Source organism: Marmota flaviventris, chromosome 13, assembly GCF_047511675.1.
Source record: "Marmota flaviventris isolate mMarFla1 chromosome 13, mMarFla1.hap1, whole genome shotgun sequence".
In the NCBI taxonomy this organism is placed as follows: Eukaryota; Metazoa; Chordata; class Mammalia; order Rodentia; family Sciuridae; genus Marmota; species Marmota flaviventris.
Window position 1 is genome coordinate 42605678 of NC_092510.1, and position 24933 is coordinate 42630610.

The 24933-nt window shown below is 35.0% G+C and overlaps 1 protein-coding gene across 8 annotated transcripts in view; it reads left to right on the forward strand.

Moving 5' to 3' along the window:
* Kdm4c (lysine demethylase 4C) overlaps positions 1-24933 on the forward strand; it is a 394812-nt gene that overhangs the window by 215989 nt on the left and 153890 nt on the right. For 6 of the 8 annotated variants that reach the window (XR_011704102.1, XM_027943079.3, XM_071600633.1 and 3 more), the window contains exons 9-12: positions 6119-6312; positions 9334-9557; positions 11807-12126; positions 13761-13869. Coding sequence is in view for 7 of the 8 variants with exons in the window: in XM_027943079.3 (XP_027798880.2) it covers positions 6119-6312; positions 9334-9557; positions 11807-12126; positions 13761-13869 (847 nt within the window). In the remaining variant the exon portion in view is untranslated. Of the gene's footprint in view, positions 1-2358; positions 2432-6118; positions 6313-6997; positions 7154-9333; positions 9558-11806; positions 12127-13760; positions 13870-24933 lie in introns of those variants that run through there. The other 2 variants (XM_071600635.1, XM_071600636.1) reach the window with 2 other exon arrangements.

Genomic DNA, 24933 nt, shown 5'->3' on the forward strand with positions numbered 1-24933 from the left:
GATATTATAGACCCTCACGAAAAAAAAAATATTTTATAGGTCCTTAAGAGAGTGCAGAGCTCTATTTTTAATTGATCCTGCCTAAGTTTATCATTGGTATGAGTTGTGAGATAGAGTGCATGAATGTAGCACAAAATAACTTCATCTGCCCCTGAATAATAAGAGTTCAGTTTCATGCTGTTTTACATGGCACAGTAGGAATGGATTGTTTAATATTGGTAACTCTGATTTTCCTCAGCCTCTCTATCAGATATTCAGTTAAGTATTGAGAAACAGAAATTCAAAATAATTTCTATGAAATATTTTGGAAACCTCTGGAGCCAACTATTTGAATCCATTTCCCATTTTTAAATAGTTTTTGGCTGTTCGAATAGCGTTCTCATGGGTCAGAAAGATTGAATTTCTAGTCCCATACCTTAAATTGCTTTATAATTGTATTATTTTGTAAGAAAGACATGTCCTGGCAATGTGAAGACTGAAAATACTTGGAAGAAATTAATCCGAATGTATTAGAAGTAGGAGAGGACAAAAGCTATTTTGGAAAATTGTTAGTTGGACTTGGTAAGTTCTATCAACAACCATGATAGTATGCATAAAAATAAAAAATAATCTCAGGCATTAGTTATTAACTTGATTTTAATTTGGTTGTGGATCATAGATAAGGAAGTTTAATATGAAAAAGTGTGGTCCATATTTAAATTAGTGAGAATTTTAAATGTATTGAACATGTATTGAACATGTTTGAAATTTCTACTGGGTTGGGTAAGAGTTTATGAGTTCTAGATTTGAATCTGCAAAGGGTATTACTTATTGGGTATGTTATTTTGTAATTCAATATAAATTCTCTGAGCCTGTATTCCCTCCCATATATTTTAGAAAGGTTATATATACAAACAAATATTTTTAAGGGCCTCTTTTTCTTTAGATATTTATAATACAATTCTCAATAAGAAACACCATATGTAATTTGATGGTTTAAAAAACAGTGGTAAGGGAAGGTCATATATTACAGAGTATCTGAAATAATTCACAGTAGTGAATTAGTAGTAAATTATCTATGTGATTGTGAAGAGTTCGTAAGTTCAATCCCTGGTACAAAAAAAAAAAAAAGAAAAGGGGTGTATGTATGATATGTCAATACATTCTATGATCATGTATAACTAAACCTAGTTACTCATTTGGCTCTAATTAATTATCACAGGTAGTCATCTTCCTGGTAATAAGAGATTACTATGCCTAACACTTAGCAATGTTCTTTTATTATTTAATGTTAAAATAATCAATGGTTATTATGAATTATGAATAATTACTCCTGTGGCAATATGCTCTGAGTGTTTGTATCTTAACAAAAGAAAGTTTTTAGAAATCTAGGAAATAGAAAATATCTCCTTTCTATTTGTTATTTTTTAAATTTTTTAAATTGTAGACAAACAGAATGCCTTTATTTTATTTGCTTGTTTTATGTGGTACTAAGGATCGAACCCAGTGCCTCACATGTGCTAGGCAAGCGCTCAGCCACTGAGCTACAATCCTAGTCCTTCTGTTCGTTCTTAATATGAGAAATATGAAATACTCTTCAGAGGGCAACTTAAATAAACTGTGTGGTTCCCAAAGCCAATGAAGGCAATTTTATTGAATATGTTGTATTTTACAATTTTTTTTACACAGTACCCTATTTTCATAGCTTATTTATTTGGTGCTGTTAGGCAGTCTTGCTGTGTTGGTTAGACAAGAGAACAGATTTTTATCCTACTACAGTATGTATCTAATGTAGCAATTGCATTTGAAGATAATTAGTAGATGGCCTTCAAGAACAATAATTTTAGGGGTTCGGAGGTTAGAATTTGATTTTAAAATATAGGATATTTCAAACCAACCTTTTCTTTTTGAATTATTGATTTGAGTTTCATATGGAAACAGAGTAAATATTTTGCTTGATTTTCTTTGGTTCAAAGTATGAGTCCTTTTGGTTAACTAATTAAAGTGGTTTATTATAAAGTTTAGTGTCCTAGGTTTAAAAGGATAGGATAGGAAAGGGTAGGCGTGGACATAGAAACTATTCATCCATCAGCAGAAGACAATAATATGTTCTTTATTTTGACATTTAAAAATCTTTAAAAGAAGAGTTAGCCATCAATATCTAACCAGGACCCTTCTCTACAGTTGTTGTTTTCAATAAATCTAATCTATCCTATAGATTGGGCACTTTTCATAACTGATGGGAAGTTAATAACCTGACTTTTCAGAATTTTAAATTTTAGGCATAATGTTTTCTTTATTTTGATATATTCATTGTTGAAATTCATTGAAATTTTGTTTTTAAACAAGAAAAGAAACACTTCCCACCCTTATGTACTGCAAATTATTCTCCAGTTTTGAAATTCAAGTGGATATTTTCTCGTGTCTTCTGAATCTATATACAAATAGCCAGGTAACACTAATCTCTTCTATTATGAGTTTTTTTTTTTTAATAATGGTTAAAGAAATAGCATGAGTTAAGCCTTTGCTCCTTTCTTTACTATACATTACAGGGTCTTACGTTTGATGCCTGGATAACACATATTTAGTTATGCTCCTTTCCCCTCCATTAATACCTCCCTTGTCCTGCCTTTCAGTTGTTCATTTGAAATGGGAAGCCAAGGAGTCTAGTGTAGTTGAAGCACTTTATCCACCAGAACTTGAAGACCACCAGAATTATCTCACCTTAACACAATGACTCTTTCTCTTGTTTTATGTCATTCCCACACAAGTTCAGAATATGTGTTTGATTTTTTTTATATGCCTTGCCTCTCAAGAACAATTGTTTATATATGGCAGCCAGATTCTAATCTCCATCAACTTTCTCAATAAGGCAAAACATAACTCTAGGTACCTCTGTGATTTTGTGCTCATAGCAGTATAAATCAATTTGTGTAAGGCATATTCTATTTTTTAGGAATAGTCACTTAAATAGAATTTGTAGTCATGTTTTTAAACTGCAAAAAAATTAGTCTTTATGTTAACTCCATAAGAGTGGATTCTAATTTTTTTTCTGATGGGGGTACTTACAAGGGGTTAAAAGTTCTTAAATTCATTGTTTAGTGTTAAAGCTGTGGGTTGAGCTCCATCTTTTAAGAACCATACTGTGTTATATCATGAGCCTTATGTTCCTCAGCAAAATGAAGACTTATTTTTCTTATCTTTCAATGCACAATAATCATAATAAACATAATTTTGAAGGAATGATCTTATGCCATAGCAGCCTGATGGTGTCATATGGCTCAGTCCTCTGCACTTGCTACTCTACCATTGGATTCCTTTTTTGTTGTGCTGACTTAGTGCCTTTGATTCCAGAATGGCAGCATTTCTGTTGGTATACAGTTCTCTAAATCCTTGTTAGTAGTAGGCAATCCATGGATGTGAAATCCATTGGTTTCTAAAGAGTTCTGAAGCTTATTCAAAGTCTGGGAGCCAGATGTACACAAATTAGGTTTCATAGTACCATCCGATCAAATGAGATGACCATCAAGCTCTAGGTTTTGCTTTGTTTATTTTTTCTTAAGCCCTTTTCCTCAGAAATATTGTTCTGCACTTTACTGGCCCACTTCCCCTCGGGATGCTAGCACTGTAGTCATTCTCAGGCCTAAATTAGCTCATTAAAAGAGGGAGCATCACTGTTTTCCAGTATTTTATGTTTCCTCCTGAAGCAAAATTTGTAACATTGTAAGGAAATAAAGATTCTGTTGATGAGACATGCTTTCATTTTTCCCCCTTTAGTTGAAAGATTGCATCTTTAACCAAAATACCTTTAAAATTTTCAGGATCCTCATTTTCCACATTCCGAAGGGATGATACCCTAGAACTTTCACTATATGCAGTTAATAATGTAAATTAGTGTTGTAGGTGAATAGTATTAGATTCTGAACAATTGGTACAATTTGCATTCAGTGTTAAGGTAAATTTTTCTTGGCTGATGATTGGTGAGCAGGAAACTGTTGTGGTAGAAGAAGAGTTGAGGAAAGGAAGCATTGGGTACCTTTGGGCTCCAGTGACCTTAGTTGTAGAGGAGTATTCATGTTGCCTTGCACTGGGAGAGAAACCTGAAGATCTCACTGATAAAGTCATATCTTGGAGGCATTGAATCCAACACTCAAAAGTTCAGACTTTATTCTAAAGGCAAAGAAGGGTGAATGTATTGTATTAAACTGAATAATGAAAGATCACAGTCTGTTTGAGGGATCTTAAAGAAATCATTATAAAGATGGGTTAATGCTAGAAGAATCTATAGGCAGGGAAATAAGTTAGCTTTGTTTTGCTTACTCTAGGATTCAAGGTCTGACAGCGAAGTTGGAAGTATGCTGGCAGTAGGAATTGATGCAGTAGGCATTTCAGAGGAAGTGACGTGAATTTTTGTGGGTGACGGAGCAAGGAGGAATGAGCAAATGTTGACTAGGCATATAGGAGAGTGGAATGAATGAATGTAGGATAGGGGAGAATCATGGTAGCAACAAATCGATAGTGATAGAATAAACATGTGTTTGCAGTTGACAAAGTTAATTTTAGATATGTTGCCAGTATGCAATTATCTAGACCCTTATCAATCTTCTTGGAAATTCATGTACAGACAGAAAGGTCCTGCACAGATGTTTCCTGGCTGGCCACATTGCTGTTTCTGGTTTGTGCTGAGGTGCTTGGATGGATCTATGTTTCCTATGTTTTATATATTTAGAAAAAGTTTGTCCATTAATATTATACTCCATGAAGGAAAATTTGAGGCTTGAAATTAATTAGGTTTTAAAATTAGTTTGCATAGAAGCGATAATTTTATCACTAGTATATGGAGAATCTTGTCAAGGCTAGCATTTAGTCACCAGATGTGTGAAGATTTGTCAAGGTATAGCAGTTAAATCTTGGAAACTATTTACTACCATTTCAGTGATAAGGCAAAACATAACTCTAAGCCCTAATGCTTAGAGTGCTGGCCTCAGTATAATAAAACTTGTGTGAAGTCTTTATAGGAAACTTGTTTTATATGGTGTGATTATGTACTCATGAATATCAAGGCTGTAATGAATTCAAAATTTTCTTTTCTTTGAACTTCCATCTAATTCTCTGCTTTTCATTGGTTGATATTATATTTGATGTGATATCAAGAGACTTTATTTGTTCCTAAGTTTGTTTACAGCATGAGAGTTTATTTGTTTAAATCGGAATATAATTAAAGTCCATCTTAGAAAATTGATCTCATCTTAATTGTTTAAATTATTCTAATCAAACTTTATGTTTGCTGACAGCCCTGGTTTGTTAGTCACTTTTATTGTACTACAGTGAAATATCAGAGAGAACTAACTTACAAAAAGTTGTAGCATTTCAAAATTCAAGATAATCAGACCCCATTTGTTTGGCCTTTGGTGACATATTATGGCAGGAGCACAAGTAGGAGCAAACAGTCACACCTCCAACAAGAGGAGAAAGAAAGATGGTAGATAGGACTGGGCCTGCTTTTTTTTTTTTTTCTAACAAGACTTTCAAAAGAACAAGGGAACTTGTTTTATATGGTGTGATTATATACTCATGAATATCAACTTAACACAGGAAATATCTCATTCTCTCAGTGACCTGAGGAACTCCCTCTCCTGAACATTTTGTCACCTGCCACAGTACTACCCTGGAGACCAGCCCTTAAACATATGGGCCCTTGGGGGACTCTGAGAACACTGCCTACCCACAACATCATGTTTTCAGACTTACAGAACTCCCAGCATTCAGTTCATTGATGCATCCTTTTCATGGGAGGCTAATCCTTCTGCTGTAGGCAAGCTTTCAAGTGTGTGCACTTTGAGTTTTACCTGGTATAAAGTTCCCTATGAATTGTACAAAGTATTTTCACATCTTATTTTCCTGTTCATAAATGTCAATATATATGTCCTCACCTGTGTTCTGAAGAAATTGGGTGTATCACTCACTGAATGTTTGAAAATGTAAAGCATTCTACCTATGTAGTGACTAAATATTCACATATTCATATATGGTACATTAAAGGGCTGGCTGCATGTGATTTTATGTTTATTGCAAATATAAATATAAATATGATTTTATTTCATTGCAAATTTATTTAAATCATTTGCTTGTATTTTAGTGCACTTGCAGGAAAGACATGGTGAAAATTTCTATGGATATCTTTGTGAGGAAATTTCAGCCAGACAGATATCAGCTTTGGAAACAAGGAAAGGATATATACACCATTGATCATACAAAGCCCACTCCAGAATCCACCCCTGAGGTGAAAGCATGGCTGCAGAGGAGGAGGAAAGTAAGAAAAGCATCCCGGAGGTAATGACCACCACTGCTACTTCATCTTGCTTGTCGTATTTACTCAATTAAAATGGATCAATTACCATGATATCTTCAAGGGAAGTTTTAAAACTTATTTATTTATTATAAGTTTGCTTAATATCTTACTGAAAATTTGAGGCAAGGTGATTTTAAATTTTTGGTATGTATTACAAATGTAGGAAGATGTATATATTGTATTTGAGAATATTTCTGAAGTCAGTGTAGAGCTTCTTAGACTCTGTACACTAATCTATTTCAGTGTTGGTCAAGTCCTCTGCATTCATTTCCATATTTTAATCATTTCAATAACTTGATTTCTAACACTTTCATTTATTACCAGTTTCATTTCAGGATTTGTCAAATATCTGATATACATTTTTTATTTAGATGCTTATATTGTACTTCATTTTATATATGTAGTTTTATTCTGTATAGTACATAAAGCAGAGCATGTCCTGTTTGTGCAACTTGATTGTCCTTGTGAGCTGTATTTTCCATTCCCTTTTTGTGGCTAGGGCCATTTCAAAAGTTTAGGTCTTCTATGGGCATCTAGCCATTTAAAAACCCATTGAATAGGGTGTGTGCTATGTTGCTCAGATCCTTAGGCTACCTTTTAACTCTTATGTTTTTCAGATTTATTTTAAATTTTTCTCTTCAATATTGCTCATTGTTTTTCTTTCAGATTGTAAAAGTAATATTTGAGCTTTGGAGAACATTTGTAAAATAAGGAAAAGAATAATGAAGGAATCCCAAATCACCCATAACCTCACTTCCCAGAGATAACCAGTCTTATCATTTTATATATATCCTTTACATATATATTCATTATATACCTTTCCAAAATTGGGGCCATCCTTTATTAACAATTCAATGACCAGTTCTGTGAGTGTATTTTTCATGTAATTAAATGGATTTTTTACAAGATATTTTTTAATGCCTGCATGTATCTAATCTCCCTGCATTTGGACCTGTAGCTTGTTTCTACATTCTTGCTATTAACAAAATAACACTGTAATTTATAATCTTTGCCCACACTTCTAATGCTTATTTTCTGACTCTTTCTTTTGTTCCCCCTAACATTTATTTTCTGTTATTTTAGAGTGGTAGTGAGTGGAGAACCTTAACAACATGGAGTCAAACTTTCATAATTTATAAGAGAGAAACCTGAGGCAGAGAACTAGCCAATAGCTGATTTAAAACTCAGGTGTTGCTATTTTACCCTTTAGTGTAGAGCAGTGGTTTTCACAGTATTATTTTTCAATTTAGTTTAGTGGTCAGGGTCCATATTTTATAAATAGGAAGTAAATTAGAATAAAGAGTACAATAGTGCCTCTCGTGGTAATGGTAAGTATTAACACGTGTGAGCATGTGTTTATGTGTGTTATGTTGCTATTTAAAATGTGTGTAACTTACTATGTTTAACTTATTATGGGTGCCTTCACACAATGTTTAAGTAATACTAGAGATTCAGTGCTTTGAAAAATGTGTTAATCCACATTATCAAAAAAGTAGGAATAGTCAATCTTGGCAGTAGACACACCCATGGAACATAGTGCGTAGTGTGAAGTGCTGTTTTACTGGACCGAAAGCAATACTTCATTTAGGTATATGACCCAGTTTCCTATTTGTTAACCACAGTGGGTTTTTTGAGTTGATATGGAACATAGATTTTGTGATATTGAAAACATCTGTCAGTAGTTTCAAATAATTAATGGAGCTAGGTAGAAAACCTAATGTTTAGTAGCTTATTGGATATGCTCAGCCTATGATGCAAAGTGATTGCTCTTCAGTAAAACCCTATATAGGGAAGTCCAACAAATGAATTGATTTCTTGAAATATCAAAGTGATATTAGCCACCATATTTTACATGTATTACATTTATCATACTGTGAAGATTTTCCATTGCATGTATTCTCAATAAAAGTGACGATACCACTATGGTTACTGCCATCAGCAGCAACCACAGCTAATTTATATGGGGTTTCCCTAGATATTCCCTTTAACTCACATCTCTGCCCTCCTTGGCTTCCTACATTTCTTAGTTTGTGGTGTTTTCTCCTGTGTGTATAATACCTGCCATCACGTGTGTGAATGTTTAGGTTTTGAGCACAGTTGCTTTGAGGTGATTTGTGATTGCTCCTAATTGTTATTATGTCATATACCAGATATATGTATGATAAAACTCTGAAGTGCCTTATAGGAGAGTACTAATGTGGAGATAAACAAAAATAGTGTCTAATCTGAATAAGCTGATAAAAGACATTAAATATATACATTTATTTTTCCTGCCATAATACCTTTAACTATTGATCATTTGGAATTTAATCTGAACGATTTTACACTTGCCTGAGAAATATAGAAAACTTGGGAAAATGGTCACTAGTTCATGTTGAAATATGAATAATTTACAGTATATTTATAAGATCACTGATTTTTTTCTCTTCCTTTTTTCACTATCTAAATAATATTTTGTGTTGATTTTCATTTTCCCGGTCTTATCATTTTTTACTTTTTTATTTTCAGACTTTTATTTATTTAAAGAATTTGTATTTAGTTTTTTAGACTGATACATGAAAACATAAAAGTTTTACATATTAATGGGATAGTATGTGATATATCCATACATGTGTACATTGTGTTCAAATCAGGGCAAACATTTGTCTCCTCAAACATTTTTGCATGGTGAATATATATATATATTAAGGAAACTTTCTTCTAGGTTTTTGAAATAGATGATACTTCATCACAGTCTATGTTTACTGTACAAATATTCTATAATATTTTAACGTGATTCTTTTTTACATAAATGTTTAATCAATTTTTTAAAGTTTTTAAAATTTAAATTTTTAGTTAACTAGTATTAAAACTGTTAAGATTAATATTCAGGTTTAATGTGAAGTTTGTCTTTGCATAGTGATCATTTGTAAGCAAATGAATAGGAATGTTTGTATCAGCATGTATTTTTTTCATATCATATACCGTCTTTCCTCTCTAACAACCACTTCTCTTGGTTATAGCTTCCAGTGCACTAGGTCTCATTCTAAAAGGCCTAAGGCTGAGGAGGATGAGGAGGTGTCTGCAGATGTTGATGAGGCAGAGGACCCTAATCATGATGCAGGCATGGAGGACCTCAAGGTCAGAGAAAAGCCAGAAGCAGCAGCAAAGCTAGGTAACACAGAAGCACCTTCAGAAGACAGGGTGCAAATGGATCAGCACTTCTCAGATAATATCAATGTTTCAGGTGAGAATATATTTGATTATATTTCACCCATAAGTAGTAGGTGTTTGATGATCTAATGCCTTAAATCTATGTTCAGTAGTATAGTTTTCTTAATTACCCACCTTGCTCATCAATAACTATCTTATATAGGGTTATTTAACCAGGAAGCCAAGAGACTGTTATATTAAAAGTAACATGCAACACTGCTTTTTAAAATGCAATGTGAGACAAACAGCCAGCAGTTTATTTTCATTTAATAAAAAAGAAGATTCCAAAATGAAAAAACAAAAATTATTTTTAGTGCAACTCAGTTTACAATATACAATACATTTTGGAAAGCTTCTCTTGAATTCACACGAAGCAGAGAAAACCAATTATAGATAATTCTTTGCATATTTTCAGCTTTTGACTTAATTTAAAGAAGAAAATAAAGATTAACGTTTTAAAAAGAATAACAAAAATAAAGAGTCAGTGTGATGAATTGGTACATACAGTCCCTGGACTGTTTCTGTATACTAAAAGCTCTTAGCTACTTTACTCCCCCTTCCCCCAGCATATCTCTCTGAAACTTCATTAATGCTTTGCCTTGTTAATATCATTTGGAGCTTTTGTCCTTTTAATAATCAATCTAGTTGGTAATTCCTAACTTCCTCTCAAACCCTGTATTCCATAAATACTTAAGTTGTTGGACTCTTCTGAATCTCTTTTCCTGTTTCCTCCTCATTCAAGTGGATTCATCTCTAGCTTTCTCTCTTGCAGAGTGTGCTTCCTTTCTGTTTTACCAGTATCCATTCCTGTCACTTCTGTTGTTATTTCTCCATATAGCAGTTATTGATCCCTTTAACAATCATTTAGCTTAGGTTTTATCTGTCCTTATTATTATTCCACTTACTATAATAGAAAAAGTCCTTCCTGGCTGCTGCTTCAGACTCATTGCCTTTGCCCTTCAAATATTTTATAAATGAAGTTCATATAGACTTTTTTTTTAATGAATTCATATATCAGGGGAACTAGACAAATATATATTTACAATCCAGTGTAGTACCTCTCTTTATAGAGATGGCATGGGGAACTGCTTATCTACCACTTAAAGACCAAGATGGACAGGTCAAGTTTCTTGGCTTAGGTGATATCAGAATTGAATTGTGAATAAGAAGAAGATACCAAGGTCACAAAAGTAGGGAAGGAAATTGCATCAAATGCAGAGAAGACAGTTTTACAATGCATATAGATATTTCTTTATCATCCTTCAACATGCTTTCCTCTATACAGGACTTAATTAAAAACTTTGTGAGTTGCTGGAAGATTTAGCTGATGGTATCTAATTTCATTAGTTCTGTCTGGTTCATTGCATTTTGCCCTCCAGGTTTTGAGACCTGGAAGAGAACTTAAGTAGAAGACTGGATGGGTTCATCATTAGAGGAAGTATGTAATAGGAGGAAATCATGCTGTGTGTGTGTGTGTGTGTGTGTGTGTGTGTGTGTGAGTGTGTGAGTGAGAGAGAGAGAGAGAGAATGAATGCATGCTGATATGTCAGAGAAGAGAAATATTTTGTAATTTTTTTTCTTATATATTTTCAGTGTACCGTATAAGTGTAGTGTAGGAAATAATTTGTATTGGATTTTATAGCCTTATGCATGTCATTTATATACATTGTTTCAACTGGAACATTTCATTAATAGTGGCTCATAGCATCATATATGTAATTCATATTTTTAGGCTGATTTCAAATTGCTATAGCTTTTATAATTATTACAATTGCCTTGCTTTTGGTATTAGCCTTTAGTATAACCTCATTTTAATCACTTGTTTTGTTAGTAGGTATTTTCTTAGGCTAAAATCCAAGCTCTTACCCTAACAGCTGTGAAATCAGCATGATATTTTGTGACCTTTCACAATTCTGTCCGTGGAAGTTGAAAGGGAAAGTTCAAAAACATAAAATCAGTTGGAAATAATTTAACACTTCTACTCACTAGTAATATGATATATAGTTTAAGCCAGGCTCAGTGGCCCATGCTTGTAATACCAGTGGCTTAGGTGGCTGAGGCAGGAGGATTGCAATTTCAAGGCCACTCTCAACCATTTAGTGAGGCCTAAGCAACTTACCAAGAACCTGTCTCAAAATTTAAAAAAAAAAAAGTGTTGGGGATGTGGCTGAGTAATTAAGCACCCCTGGGTTCAATCCCTAATACCTTCCTCTCCCCCAATAAATAGATAAATAACTAAGCAAGATGCAAGGTTTATTAATAGGCTTTTGTTTTACTCTTCAGGAAGCAGCTGCTCAAGTACATCTGTAATGGAGGAACTAAAAACTGAGTGTGCCAAGGCCGGTGCCACAATTATACCTGCTTTGCCCAGAGAGGCTAATGACTCTATACCATTGTATACTGGGCATGAGGAGGTTGAAGAGTCAGATCCACCTAAGCTTCCATGGCCAAAATCACCTGAGTCAACTTCTTCAGTGACAGAGAGTTATGGTGTGTTTACAGAGGGAGAAGAGAGTGATATGGAAGGCCTCAGGAGTGGCCTTGAACCTGGGGAAATACCCGCCGTCCTCAGTGAAGAGAGAAATGGCTTCAAAGTTCCCAGTGTATGTGGCAATATTCATTTTTACTGTTTTCATTGTATGTTGAGCATGCTTTCTGAAAACAACATGATGTGCTTTGAAATCTTGCTTTAGGGCAGAAATAAATAACATTTTGCATTTATGGGTTTTAATCATTTTCCTTCAGTGACTAGGAGGTAGGCATTCCATGAGCTCTGGCTCATATTGTGATAATTTATTGCTCAGAAGCTTTGCCCACATGTTGTAATTTAGTTTTCTATTTTTAGATATTCACCTCTTTATTTGGAGATAACTATAAATTCATATTCATATATAGGAAATATTACAGAGAGATCTATGTTTCCTTTCCCAGTTTCCCCCATTACTTTATTCTAGGAAAACAGTCGTGGAATCACAACCACATTGATATTGATATGGTCATGGCACAGAATGGTCTGTCACCTGCAATAATAACGAGGCTGGGAAGAATTCACCTTTTGGACTCTGCCCTCCTCCTGCCCACAGTTATTACCTTTGGAACTAAGCTTTCTATATGTTCCATTTTAACATTAGGGCATACCTGATCCCTCTTTCCTCCAACTCTTATTTCTTCCTGTCTGAATCCTAATGTCAGGGCAAGTTTTTGATCCTGCCCACTTTGGGGAAAAAACAGAACTTTGGCCTCCCAGAAAAGTTAACAGGCCTTTGGATCACCAAGTCCCCCATGTTATGTTTTTGAGTGCCTCCTTATGTCTGTGGTAACCTTGTTTAATGTTAATATTATATGCTTTCAGCAAAAGCAATCCCTATTATCATAAGATTGGGTGTTGAGTGGGCGAGCTCAGACAGTGTCTTTGTCAGCATTCAGAAGTTCTTTTGGCCATCTGCCCTGATCATGGAATTCAGAGGCATGTGTGAGGACATCCTCAGTTGCTTGAGCTGGCAGTGATTCGGTAGAGGAGTATGATAAGTTTGCATGATGAGTATGATAAATTTGTCCAATATGATGACTTCTGTTGGGTCAAATTATGCATTATGTATTCTACTGAATTGTAAATGAGTATCTGTTAAAAAACACATAAAAATATGATCAAATTTATTTGAAAAGGTGGCTAAGAGAAGTTTGCATTCAATGAATAGAGCTTAAATGGCTTCAAAATGTCAGCTGTGTATCATTAAAAAATAATATCTTCGATTTCTCATCTCATCCTATATGTATGTGATAGGAGTAGCTTATTTCTGAATTAAAGGAAGTATACATTCTCATCTTGGCAGCATTTCCTTCTCTGTGAGGGTAGAAAGCAAACTCACCTGCCAAATTTTCACATGGGAACTATGTAGAGGCTATGCAATATCAGGGCCCTTATTTTATGAGTCTATAATTTTAAACTTAGGCTAATTTTTAAAAAGATCTTTGGAAGCTTGCCAAATATACCCTGCACTCCAATTAGGATTTTAAGATTCTGCACAAGAGTTAACTGATTTGTTGTTAAAATGATTTAACAGAATGTTTCCTCTTTCTTTTGACTTTAAGTTTTTTAAACAAATTCCTTAAGATATAAATAAGCAGAAGGTATTTTCATAATTAAGCTTTTGTAAATTATTGTGAACTACAATTTTTGTTTTAAACATGTTTTTCATTTATATTTGTTTTTTTCCCATATTTGTTAAATTATCAGATAATGGAGGCAGAGACCAAAACTGCTAAGAGTTGGCGCCATCCACTTAGTAAGCCTCCAGCCAGATCCCCAATGACTCTTGTGAAGCAACAGGCAACAAGCGATGAAGGTGAGCTGATGATATTTTTTTAGGTTTTTTTTCCCCCTATGTACAGATGTTTGTTGTAACAAACTGTTCTACAAAGTTGTTCAGTGGAAAGAAGATTTGACCCTGTGGCAAATACATACCTTAAGCCTTAAACCACTTCCAGGCAAAAATAATTTGCATTTTAGGAATACAGATTTGCTTCATATAACCTCATGGTGTTGCTAGTAAAAGTCTTTGTGTTTTGTTGCATAACATTTGTAACTCCTGATATTCCCTAAAGACTTTCCAGAAGTTAAGAATCACTTCTCAAAAGGTGTTACATCATAGAGTTAACACGCTATAGGTTTCTTTTCATTGTCTTCATTTTTAGCTGGAATCCTTCAAATTCCTGTAAATTTCATTGAGTAGGAAACTGTGTGCAGTACTTCCCCCTCTTACACCTGTGGGCCATGAAACATACTTTCTGCTTAAGTGGATTGCATGTGGTTTGATGTTAAGCAGTTTTATTTATAACAAGTCATCACTCCTACTGGATATAACATTTATTTATTTATTTTTGTTGCCTCAAATTAAAAATCAGACCAATCACCCGTTTTCTTCTTTCTTGTCTTAGCATTCTATGGGCCTTATTTTTACCATTTCAAAATAATCCATTAAACAGTTTTTGGGTAAAGAACCCTTCTTTAGATATTCTTCTTTGCTCTTGGAAATTGTTAATTATGGCCACCTATTTGTGAGGAAACAATATTGGTTTAAACTTCTATTTCAAATAAATAGACTCTTTAAAATGTGTATATCATTGGCATAATTTTTTCCTCCCTTTTTTCTGTCTTCTTTTGTAGCACATGTTTACTTAGGAAAAAGATGGCTCCAGTAATAGAAGTAATGAAACACATTTGTATTTACTTCTATTTGTCACATACTGTTTTTCTCTTAGTGTCAGTTTAATTAAAGATAAATTTGTATCAAGTAATTAATATGCTGTACTCCTTCATCATCACCTGTTTCAGCATGGCTTCTTTGAAGAAAGCAGGGTGCATTAAAGGCAGGAAGCAGGCTGCTTCCTCCTATGAGCATGGTTCCCTACTAAGTTTATTTTGATGTGAACCATCATAAATTAGCCTACAGTTTCTCCATGAAGAACACTTCTGATTTTAATCTGTAGAGCTTGTGAAATTTTTAAATGGATTGGGTTAACAAAGTTGTATCAAGGATTTGAAATTAATATTTTGCTCAAACATTTATGATCTGCAGTGGTCTCACTTTCCATTCTAATATGTTAAAGACTCTGGGCATCCTCTGGGGATTTTTAAGAATTGAACAGAAAAATTAGAGAATTTTATACACTCCTAAATTGATAATGAAGTATGATTTGTATCCCGGAACAAATTTTTTAAATCATCGAGCATTTGAATGTTTCCTTATGTCAAAGTTGCTTGTGCAATTGGAGTTGAATGAATATTGTCATTGATAGAAAGGGATGAACTGAGGACTTAGAACAACACTCCCAAATCCAGCTGCTTCGGGGGAATTTCCTGCTCTAATTTCTCAATTCCTTTTGTACTCTTCTCTGTGTGAGTATAGCTGTATTAGAGTCTCTGAGAAGTTACATCTGTACACAGCAATCAGTGTTCCTTATTGGTGAGTGAGATGGATTGTGATCATCTAACAGAAAGACTGCAAAGGGAATTTAGAGTTGAAAGCTGAAGTTGAACAACTTAAATGTCTAATAATGTGAAATTGTTTGGATGAAGTATGGTCAAGCAACTGAATGAAATACATTGTAGCTGTAGAGAATGATTCCAGAAGTCATAGTTACACTGCGGGTGTAATGTTTCGGATACAGAGTTAAATGGTAAAATATGGTTTAATATGTTTTTCTAGATTGGGAGTATTTTCTGGCAAGCACTTCTTTCTTGATGGTCTTGGAAAGTGCATAATGAATATCCTGAAAGCTTTGGTATCTGAATTTGCTTTGTTTTTGTTGTAGTTTTTCCCATGTTTTTTATTGATACATTATAATTATGCATAATGTGGATTCTTTGTTACATATCTGTTCATGCATATGACATACAATATAATTTGGCTAATCTCATTCCTAGTGTCTTTACTGATTTATAGATGTTTTTTTTAACATGACCTCCTTTAAAAGACCTAAACTTGTGGGTATGTACTGATAATAATCAGTCATTTCCCCATATCAGAAATAAGAGAAAATGATATAAAAAGGAAAAATGTATTTGATCACAATTTGGCCCCAAATGGAAAGACAATCTGTCTTTGCCTGTTCTACAGAAGTGTTACAATTTATAGGAACAAAAGCCAGGAAGTCTGTATATGTAGATTGAGCAGACTGTGCCAGCCTAAATATATGTCACAATTCTAATTCTCTGAGTTTGTTGCATTACTTTTGGTGACAGGGCTTTGAGGATGGTTGGTATTAGCTCTATCCTCTATTCTCAACATTAGCTGGTTGCTTGTATGTTCTGTGATGGAGAAAATAGCTTAAGAACAGGGTTAGCAGCAGGAAATGTCATGGATTGGACTTTTTTAAAAATTAAAAAACTTAAAATGAACCCATTATATTTTGACTAGTGTTTCATCAGCACCACTTTAATTTGCTGATACTGATTCCAGAACTTCTCCTGAATTGAAAAGAGGTTAATAGACATCCTGCGTGATACCAACCTTTTAGTATGCATTTTTCAACACTTCTACATTTCCTCTTCTCATTGCTCATTGTTCATTGCTTTTGAAGTTTTTATCCTGCACACAAATGTGCATTTCTTTCCCAATATTTAAAAATAAATTACTACATTTATTTCCAATATAACATTTTTAGCTTTTCCTACTATTCCTTTCATATACTTTTTGTTCACCCACTCTCCTTGGTTAAGTTATTTGGTTCTTGATATTTCCAATTCAGCTGTACCCCAAGTGCAAGTCCTGCTAACATACAGAAGATCGTACATCATGGCAGCAGCAGACACTGTGATACTCTGCTCAGTGATTCTCACTGTTAATGGGGATTGCAGTGGACAAGATTGTGCTTAGAGTGAAGTTTGTTTGGAGGCTGTTAACTGAACGATTTAGCTCAGAATATATATAAGATTGTCATTAAATGATTTTAATTGTCTTTTCTATGTTAACAAGTCTTCAAATTATATATAATGAACTTTCATATTGCTCAAGAAGTGTTTTACAGAGACTTGTAGTGTCAGTGTGATGGACTAGATGATAATACCTCTCTATTTACAAGGCAGCCAGAAATGATGGATAAAATAAAACAAATCACCTTCATGTATGCATTTAGAGGCAAAACAGCATCAAGGACAGTATTCTCCATGTCTGCACCTATAGTCAAGCCTTATCACTCCATTATTTGTGTGACGCCTCCATCATTGTTGCCTGTGCTCAAAGTGGGGATTGTAGCAACACCTGCCATGGAGTTGTTGTGAGGGTTAAAAGACTAAATGTGTGTCCTGGAGTTGCTTGGGATGCTGAGGCAGTAGGATCTCAAGTGCAAATCCAGCCTCAACAGTTTGGCAAGACACTGTCTCAAAATGAAGGGCTGGTGATGTAGCTCAGTGGCATAACACTTCTCAGCATGTGCAAGGCCCTGAGTTTGATCCCTAGCACTGCAAAGAATCAATCAATAAATCAATCTAAGCATTCATAACAGTGTTATAACAGTGTTTGGCAGTTAAATAGATGTTTGTTGTTGCAGCTATTGTATGATAAGAAGGGGCTAGAGGAAGAGGATTGCTGGACAGTGGCTCTTTCTGGGACTAGAGTGAAGTCAGGGCAGTCAGAACCAATATCCCAAGGATCCCTGAGCTACATACAGCTGAATCAGAGCAGCTTATGCTCTTACTTAAGGGCATCCTTGGGAAAAGCAAGAAAACAAAATTGATCACAGGCACAAGCAGAGGAAAAGGGAACTTTCCTGCTTGTTCCTTAGCCTTGATTGGGGAAGGGCAGTAAGGTAGTAGAGAAATTCATCACGAAAATTCCTGACCTTAGGACTGTGGTTAGATTTAGATGTTTTATTCCGAGACAGAAATTTAAAAGGAAAGGGTATTCTGGTTGTTAAAGCCTCTGGAGCATCTGTTAGAATTAATCACAAAATCTTTTGAACCCACATGGAACAGGAATCTGGTTGACTAATGGTCAATGGACTGTGGAGACCTGGCTTTCTGCTTTATTGGTTTTTTGACTTTGGCATGTCCTCTCTCTTGCCTCAATTTCCTCCTGTAAAAATAATGTGAGATTTGGTCATAAGTGATAAGGTTTCCTATACTGCTGTAACATTTACTGGGGTAAATATCCTGAAAAGCGTGCAATGATATGTTGAGGGCTGATTCTCAAAAGCGCTGACTGCTATTGAACCAAGTTTTCATTTATAACTTTTCAAATAATATTTTGTAATTTCCAAAACAATTAACACAGAAAGATTGAAAGACACTGATACCCATCATTTGTGTTTTACCTAAGTGCAGAGGTGACCCTATATACAGTTTGGATATTGGAAAGATTCAGATTAAATCCCTTTTATGACTCTGATCCCTCTAATCTGAATTGTCTGAATAACTTTGAGTCTTCCCTTCAGCAAGTGCAGTACTATAATGAGCTGTTAAGCATCTCTTTGAAATTGAGAACAGCTTAGACCTGATCCCTATCTCTGTAATGTCTGCATGCCTGGAGGGTTAGATTAAGAGCATACTTCCGGCAATGTTACAGTAATTTATTTTTTGGAAGTCTGTCTATATTAATATTATAATTCATTTAGAAATGGATTAAATATTTAAACATAGAGATGTAAGTGATGGAAATTGATTCTTTAATTAGAGATCATTTTTTTGGTCTATGACCATTATTTAACACTGTTTTAATCAGCTCTTCATAACTTAGACTAAAGACTTTACAAAAACAATTTTAGAGGAGAAGAGTTTATTTGGGGCTCACAGTTTTCATTGGTCTCAGCCCATAAATGGCTGATTTTATTCCTCAAGGCTCAAGGGAGATAAGGCAGAACATCATGCTAGATGGGTGTTGGTGGAGGAAAGTGGCTCAGTACATCCTACCAGGAAGCAAACAGAGCTCATCTCACTACCTATAAAATACTAACCCTAAGGGCACACCCCCATCAGCCCAGCTCCTCTTACCACACCTTCTTACTTGCAGTTACCATTCATTGATTCCTATCAGGGGATTAATGCACTGATTAGGTTCAGATTCTTATAACCCATTCATTTCACCTCTAAACACTCTTGCATTGTCTTACAATGAGATTTTTGGGGGAGGATACCTTATATCTGAACCATAACAAACTTTACCTATATTTTTAGTTGTTTTGAAGAATAAAATGTATACATTTAATAAGCATGTTTAAGTAAATTAAATCCTAGAAATTTCAGTCTGACAGTATTTGTTTTCCTCTCCAAATGGTTTCTTTTTGTCTTTTATTTTTGCATGGGCAGCACTGGGGATGTAACCCAGGGGTGTTTTCCCAGTATGATACATCACCCAATCTTTTTTCTTTTCCATTTCTCTAAATGGAAAGACACTGAGCTGCTGAAGCATCTTAAATTGCTATCCTTCTGCCTCAGCTTCCCCAGTCACTGAGATTATAGGAATATGCTATCATATTGGACTTTCTCTTTTTCTTCCCCTTTCCCTCTCTTACTGAAGAATGTGCAGAGGGCCTCACACATGCTAGGGTAGGACTAAGCTACACCCCGAGCTCCCCCGCCTTTTTTTAAACATTTGAGTCAGGGTCTTGCTATGTTGGCCTGGCTGGCCTGGCATTTGTGATTTTGTCTTAGCTTCCCAAGTAGCTGGGATTTCAGGTATGTGTTACCATGTCATTTCTTTCTTTTAAATTGTATTTATAGTGTAATTTAATCCTAATCTGATCCTTAGCATATTTTGCCAAAATAGGAACTACCCACTGATTTCTCTTTATTAGAACTTTTGTTTCTTCTCAGATTTCCTTTGGTATTTTCTGAATACACAACCTGTTATTTCTCACTGTATCACCTGTTCTGTTAGTATAGTAGCTGATCTTTTTTGTGGTACTGGGGATTTAACCCAGGGATGCTTTAAAACTGAGCCATATCCCCAACCCTTTTTATTTTTTATTTTGAGGCAGAGTCTCACTGAGTTGTTTAGTGCCTCACTAAATTGCTGAGGCTGGCCTCAAACTTGCAATCCTCCTGCCTCAGCTTCCAGAGTTGCTGGGATTACAGGTGTGTACTCCCATGCCTGGCTAATAGCTGACTCTTGAGCACTTTGCAACTGTCCCTCAAACAAAGGACAGGGCTTACAAGTAGAATTCAGAATTCAAATGTAAGGAATTGGCTGCTTCACTTTATGTATTTATTGATTTAAACACACACACACACACACACACACACACACATTTAGTTGTAGATGGACACAATACCTTTATTTTATTTTTATGTGGCGCTAAGGATCGAAGCCCATGCCTCATGTATGCCAGGTGAGCACTGTATCACTGAGCCCTAGCCCCAGCCCCTGCTTCGCTTTATTAAATACATGTTTGGGGAAAATTTTGTGCCCCTGATCGTATAATGCTGTTAACTCTCTCTTTTCAGACCAGTTTGACTCAGATTGGCCAGTCTTAATTTTATTTCTTTTATTTCAAGGATTATGTATATATATTCACCAAATATGATAATGGTATCCTCCCTCCCCCCTTGCCCTTTTTTCTCTTCCTTCCCCTTCCCTCCATCCTTCCCTGGAGTTTGAACCTAGGGTGCTTTAATACTGAACTACATTGCCAGTCCTTTTTATTTTTAACTTTTAGACATTAAAAAGGCTAAGTTCCTTAGGGCCACACTAGGTTGCTGAGGCTGGTCTTGAACCTCACATCAACCTGTTTCAATCTCCTGAGTCCTTAGGATGTAAAGGTTGAATCACTGCACATGGCTGATAATGATGTGGTTTTGATTTAAGCATAAAAGTATTTTAAATTATTAAATACCGATATTATTTTAGATATTAAAGTATTAATATATTCATTTTGCCAGGTGATAATAGGAATGTGAAACTGTTTTATGATGGCATACTAAGACTTGGCTGTGGTTTCTTCTTAGCCTTCAAAGGCTATTTGGGTCTGTTATGATAGTGTAATGCCATTGATTTGGGAGGATGAGACAGGAGGATTGAAGGTTGAAGACTAGCTTTAGTAAGTTGCCTAGGCGTCCTCAACAATTTAGCAAGATCCTTACTCAAAAACAAAAAATAGAAAGGGTTGGTCATATAGCTCAGTAAAGCACTTCTGGATTCAGTCTGTAGTACAAAAAACAAACAAACAAATCAATAAAGGCTGTCTAGCCTTGGAGTATGTTTCTCTTAATCTCTCTAAGGATCATCTCAGATGTTTTGTTATCTGTATGATGAAATAGGATTTGGAATAGTGATCCAAAGTTTCTTTCAAACTCTTTAAGATTATTTTATTTTATGAAAATCTAATAAGAAAGAAAACTATTTTGTCCTTGCTCTATTATTGACTTTCATTGAAAAGAGAAATAAATGTGCTAGGTGTAGTGGCGCATGCCTGTAATCCCACCAGCTTGGGAACTGAGATAGGAGGACCACAGTTCAAAGCCAGCTTCAGCAAAAGTGAAACTCTAATAAGCAACTCAGTGAGACCCTGTCTCTAAATAAAATACAAAAAAGGGAGGGCATGTGGCTCAGTGGTCGAATGACCCTGAGTTCAATCCCTGGTTACCCTCATCCCCCCCAAAAAAAAAAGAAAAAAAAGGAAATAATTAAATTAAGTATAGGTACATCTCTCAAGATAAGTATTTCCTCTCTGTAAAAAGTCATTTTCTCTGCTAGAAAAACAATTACTGTTTCATGATGACTGCTGCTGTCATGCTCCAAATGTTATTAATTTTTGCATAATGATATCTTGTCTTTGTTCCATCAATTTTTATTAGCTTGAGGTAATATTATACTTTCATTATCAGCCTGGTTATGTTTCTAAGCAATAAAACAGCAAATTCAGCAGATTACTAAATAGATTGGCTTGGTATGTTTTTTGATAGGTCACAGCCAGTGTTTTCCGGCATTATGTGGATATTAAACCTTAGATTTTGTTGGCAGTCAGACTGAATGGATATTTTATGTAGTGCTCAGGTTTGTAATAATATCAGGTATTCTTGCTTTAGCTTGATTTTCTATCACTAAATTCCATTGGAAGCCCCAGTGGCACTGGCTTCAGCTATAGTATTGGGTATTAAAAATTAAAAACACCTTGTTCTTATTATGCTGGTGGTTTGTTTAGGTTTTGATTAATTAAGAGACGGAAATGGTAGCTTTTTAGTTTATGCTACATGGTTGCTTTCTGTGCTTTTCATGTTTTGAAATTTTTCTCAACTGGCATGTTGTTTATGAAAAGGTGTCTGAATGTACGAAAAGCAGTGGGAATGTAAAATAGTTATGGCTTTGGTTCGTTTGACTTTATGCATGTCTTGCTACTCTTAGAGTCTTGGAAAAAACATCTGAGGAACACTTTTTGATATTACAACTACATTGTCCATTTCATTCTTTAGAAAAATAAATGATTACATTAGGTTGAAATGCATGAAACTGCCAGTATTTGATAATTTTTTTCATTAACTCACTTAAATATATTACTTTCTGTTTCCTTAAACTTGTACCTGAATCTTTTTCCCCAAAGACATAAATGTCTTAACTGTACCAACCACTAAGTTATCCCATATTTTGAAATATGTTATTTTGTGTTTTAATCAACCCCTCCCCTTTAGTCTACCTCTGAAGATGGAGAATGAAGTTAGGAAAGTTCATGTATACTTAAATGTTATTTTTATGATTATGTTGTGGTCTTTGGTTTTTTTTTTGCATAGTCCTAGGTGGCAACTTCCTGTAGTCTGGTGCATGGGCACCAGGGTCATGTATTTTAGGTAGGAATTTACCACATTTAGGAAGTTCTTTTTTTTTTTTAACATGCCAGTGCTCCCAGCCACTGAATGGTTTATCATTTTAAATCTATGTATTCTGAACTCTCTTAGCTTAGTTTCCCAAGTTTAGAGAAATGAACCTCTAAATTATACATTGCATATATTCTCTTCTATTACATAGTGTATATTGTCTTCATTTTAGAAAAATGTTTTCAGGGTCAAAAATTGCTGAGATTTTTTTGTTCTTTAAAATAATAGAAATAAAGATGAAAAGTTGACTATGATATCTGGCCATGTTTCAGTATTACAGAACTATTTCTATAGCATTGCTTACATTATCTCGTGAGAGGTAAACTTTGTGAATACTTCAAGTGAGTTAGTCAAGGACTTTGTTAAGAATCTTCTTGGAAAAGAACAATGAGTATGAACATTTCAAAGGAGGGAATGAATTTGGCATGAAGTAGACTTGATAGGACAACATTTTGGATTTTGATGTGCAAGGAAAGAATGAAGGTTTCCAGCCTTCTCTTCATGCTTCTTTATGTTCTCTAAGTTTCCCTCATAGTTGGCATCATGACTGTTCTGCTTGAATTTCTCTTCTTAGCAGCTGTTTAGTGTGATCTGCCAGGTGTTACCTCTGGTAGTTCTTGGACTACAGGGTCCAAGGATCACACTGCCCTTTATGGAGATGACCAGAAGTCAGCTTTTTAGCTCAGAAAGGCCCCCCCACCCCCACCCCCGGTCACTTGCAACATGCTTATTGTTCACTGCTTGGAGATCTTATTTTGCCATTTTTTGATTTTATGTTGGAGATGCTACTAGTGAAGTAGCTTAAGAACTTGAGATTTCTCCTGTGGGATGTTTTGAACTATTTGAAAGCAAGGGACTGATTGTTTAAAGTTTCTTCATCTGTCATATTTCCTGGAATGTTATGAGATTTGTGTGCTCACCCTTTAACCCATCTTTGATTTCATTGTCAGAATAAGTTCCTTTTGGTGTCATGTGGTTAGTTTGGTTTTCAATGATATGACAGTTTGCTTACAAGAGTTTTCTTCTTGTCCCTACCATGATATGATAATCAACTGTGCTTTTTTTCTTTTTTATATACTCTATTAGTAAATGTTACTTACAATTCTTAAAGATAGAGGAGTTTTACTGAGAAGGAACCTGAAGTATATTCTCACTAATTCACTTGCCTAAGATCACAAGAATTGAAGAGGTAAATAACAGACTTTAAATGCTGTCTGTTCAATTCCAGGATTGTCACTCTTTCTGCTTTACCACACTAGCAGTTCCCAGTAATAGTGAGAGTACTGAAAAGAATACATATGAAGATCTAATGACAACAAGACATCTTTATTGATAGAGTAGATTAATTTCCCAGTAGTCCTTGTTTTTGCCCATGTGTATTTTAAGAGTGTACCTATTTGAAATATGAACTAACATTCTTTTTTTTTTAATTAAATTTTTTAAAAATTGTAGATGGACCCAGCACCTTTGTCTGTCTGTCTGTCTATCTATCTATCTTTATTCGGTGCTGTTGATCGAACCCAGTGTCTCACATGTGCTAGGTGAGTGCTCTACCAACAACTATCATTGTTCAGGAAATTCAGGCAACACCAGTAATGCCAAGTTTCCCTGGTGAAACTAGTACCTTAGATGTAGCATGATTATCAAGGCATTTTTGTGTAAGAAGAATTTAAAGGTGCGTCCCTTGGGATGTTTGTTTTTTAAAGCATATATTGACTCAGTGGGAATGTATCCTTAAGTATTTTGACATCTGTATTATGGAGAGGAGAATACATAAAGAGTAAAACTGTAACAGAGTTGAGAGTGATGCTTAGTGATAGAGTGCTTGATTTGCATATTGGAGGCCATGACTTCAGTCCCTGGCAGCAGAACCAAGCAAACAACAAGAACAGACAGGGTTATGGTTTGGATGTGAGGTGTTCCCCAAAAGCTCACATGCGAGACAGTCAAGAAAGTTCAGAGGAGAAATGATTTGGTTGTTAGAGTTTTAACCCAATCAGTGTTTAATCCCCTGATAAGGATTAACTGAGTGGCAACTGAAGTGGTAGGGTATAGCAAGAGAAGGTGGGAATTGCGGTGTGACTATGGGGTATATACTTTGTAT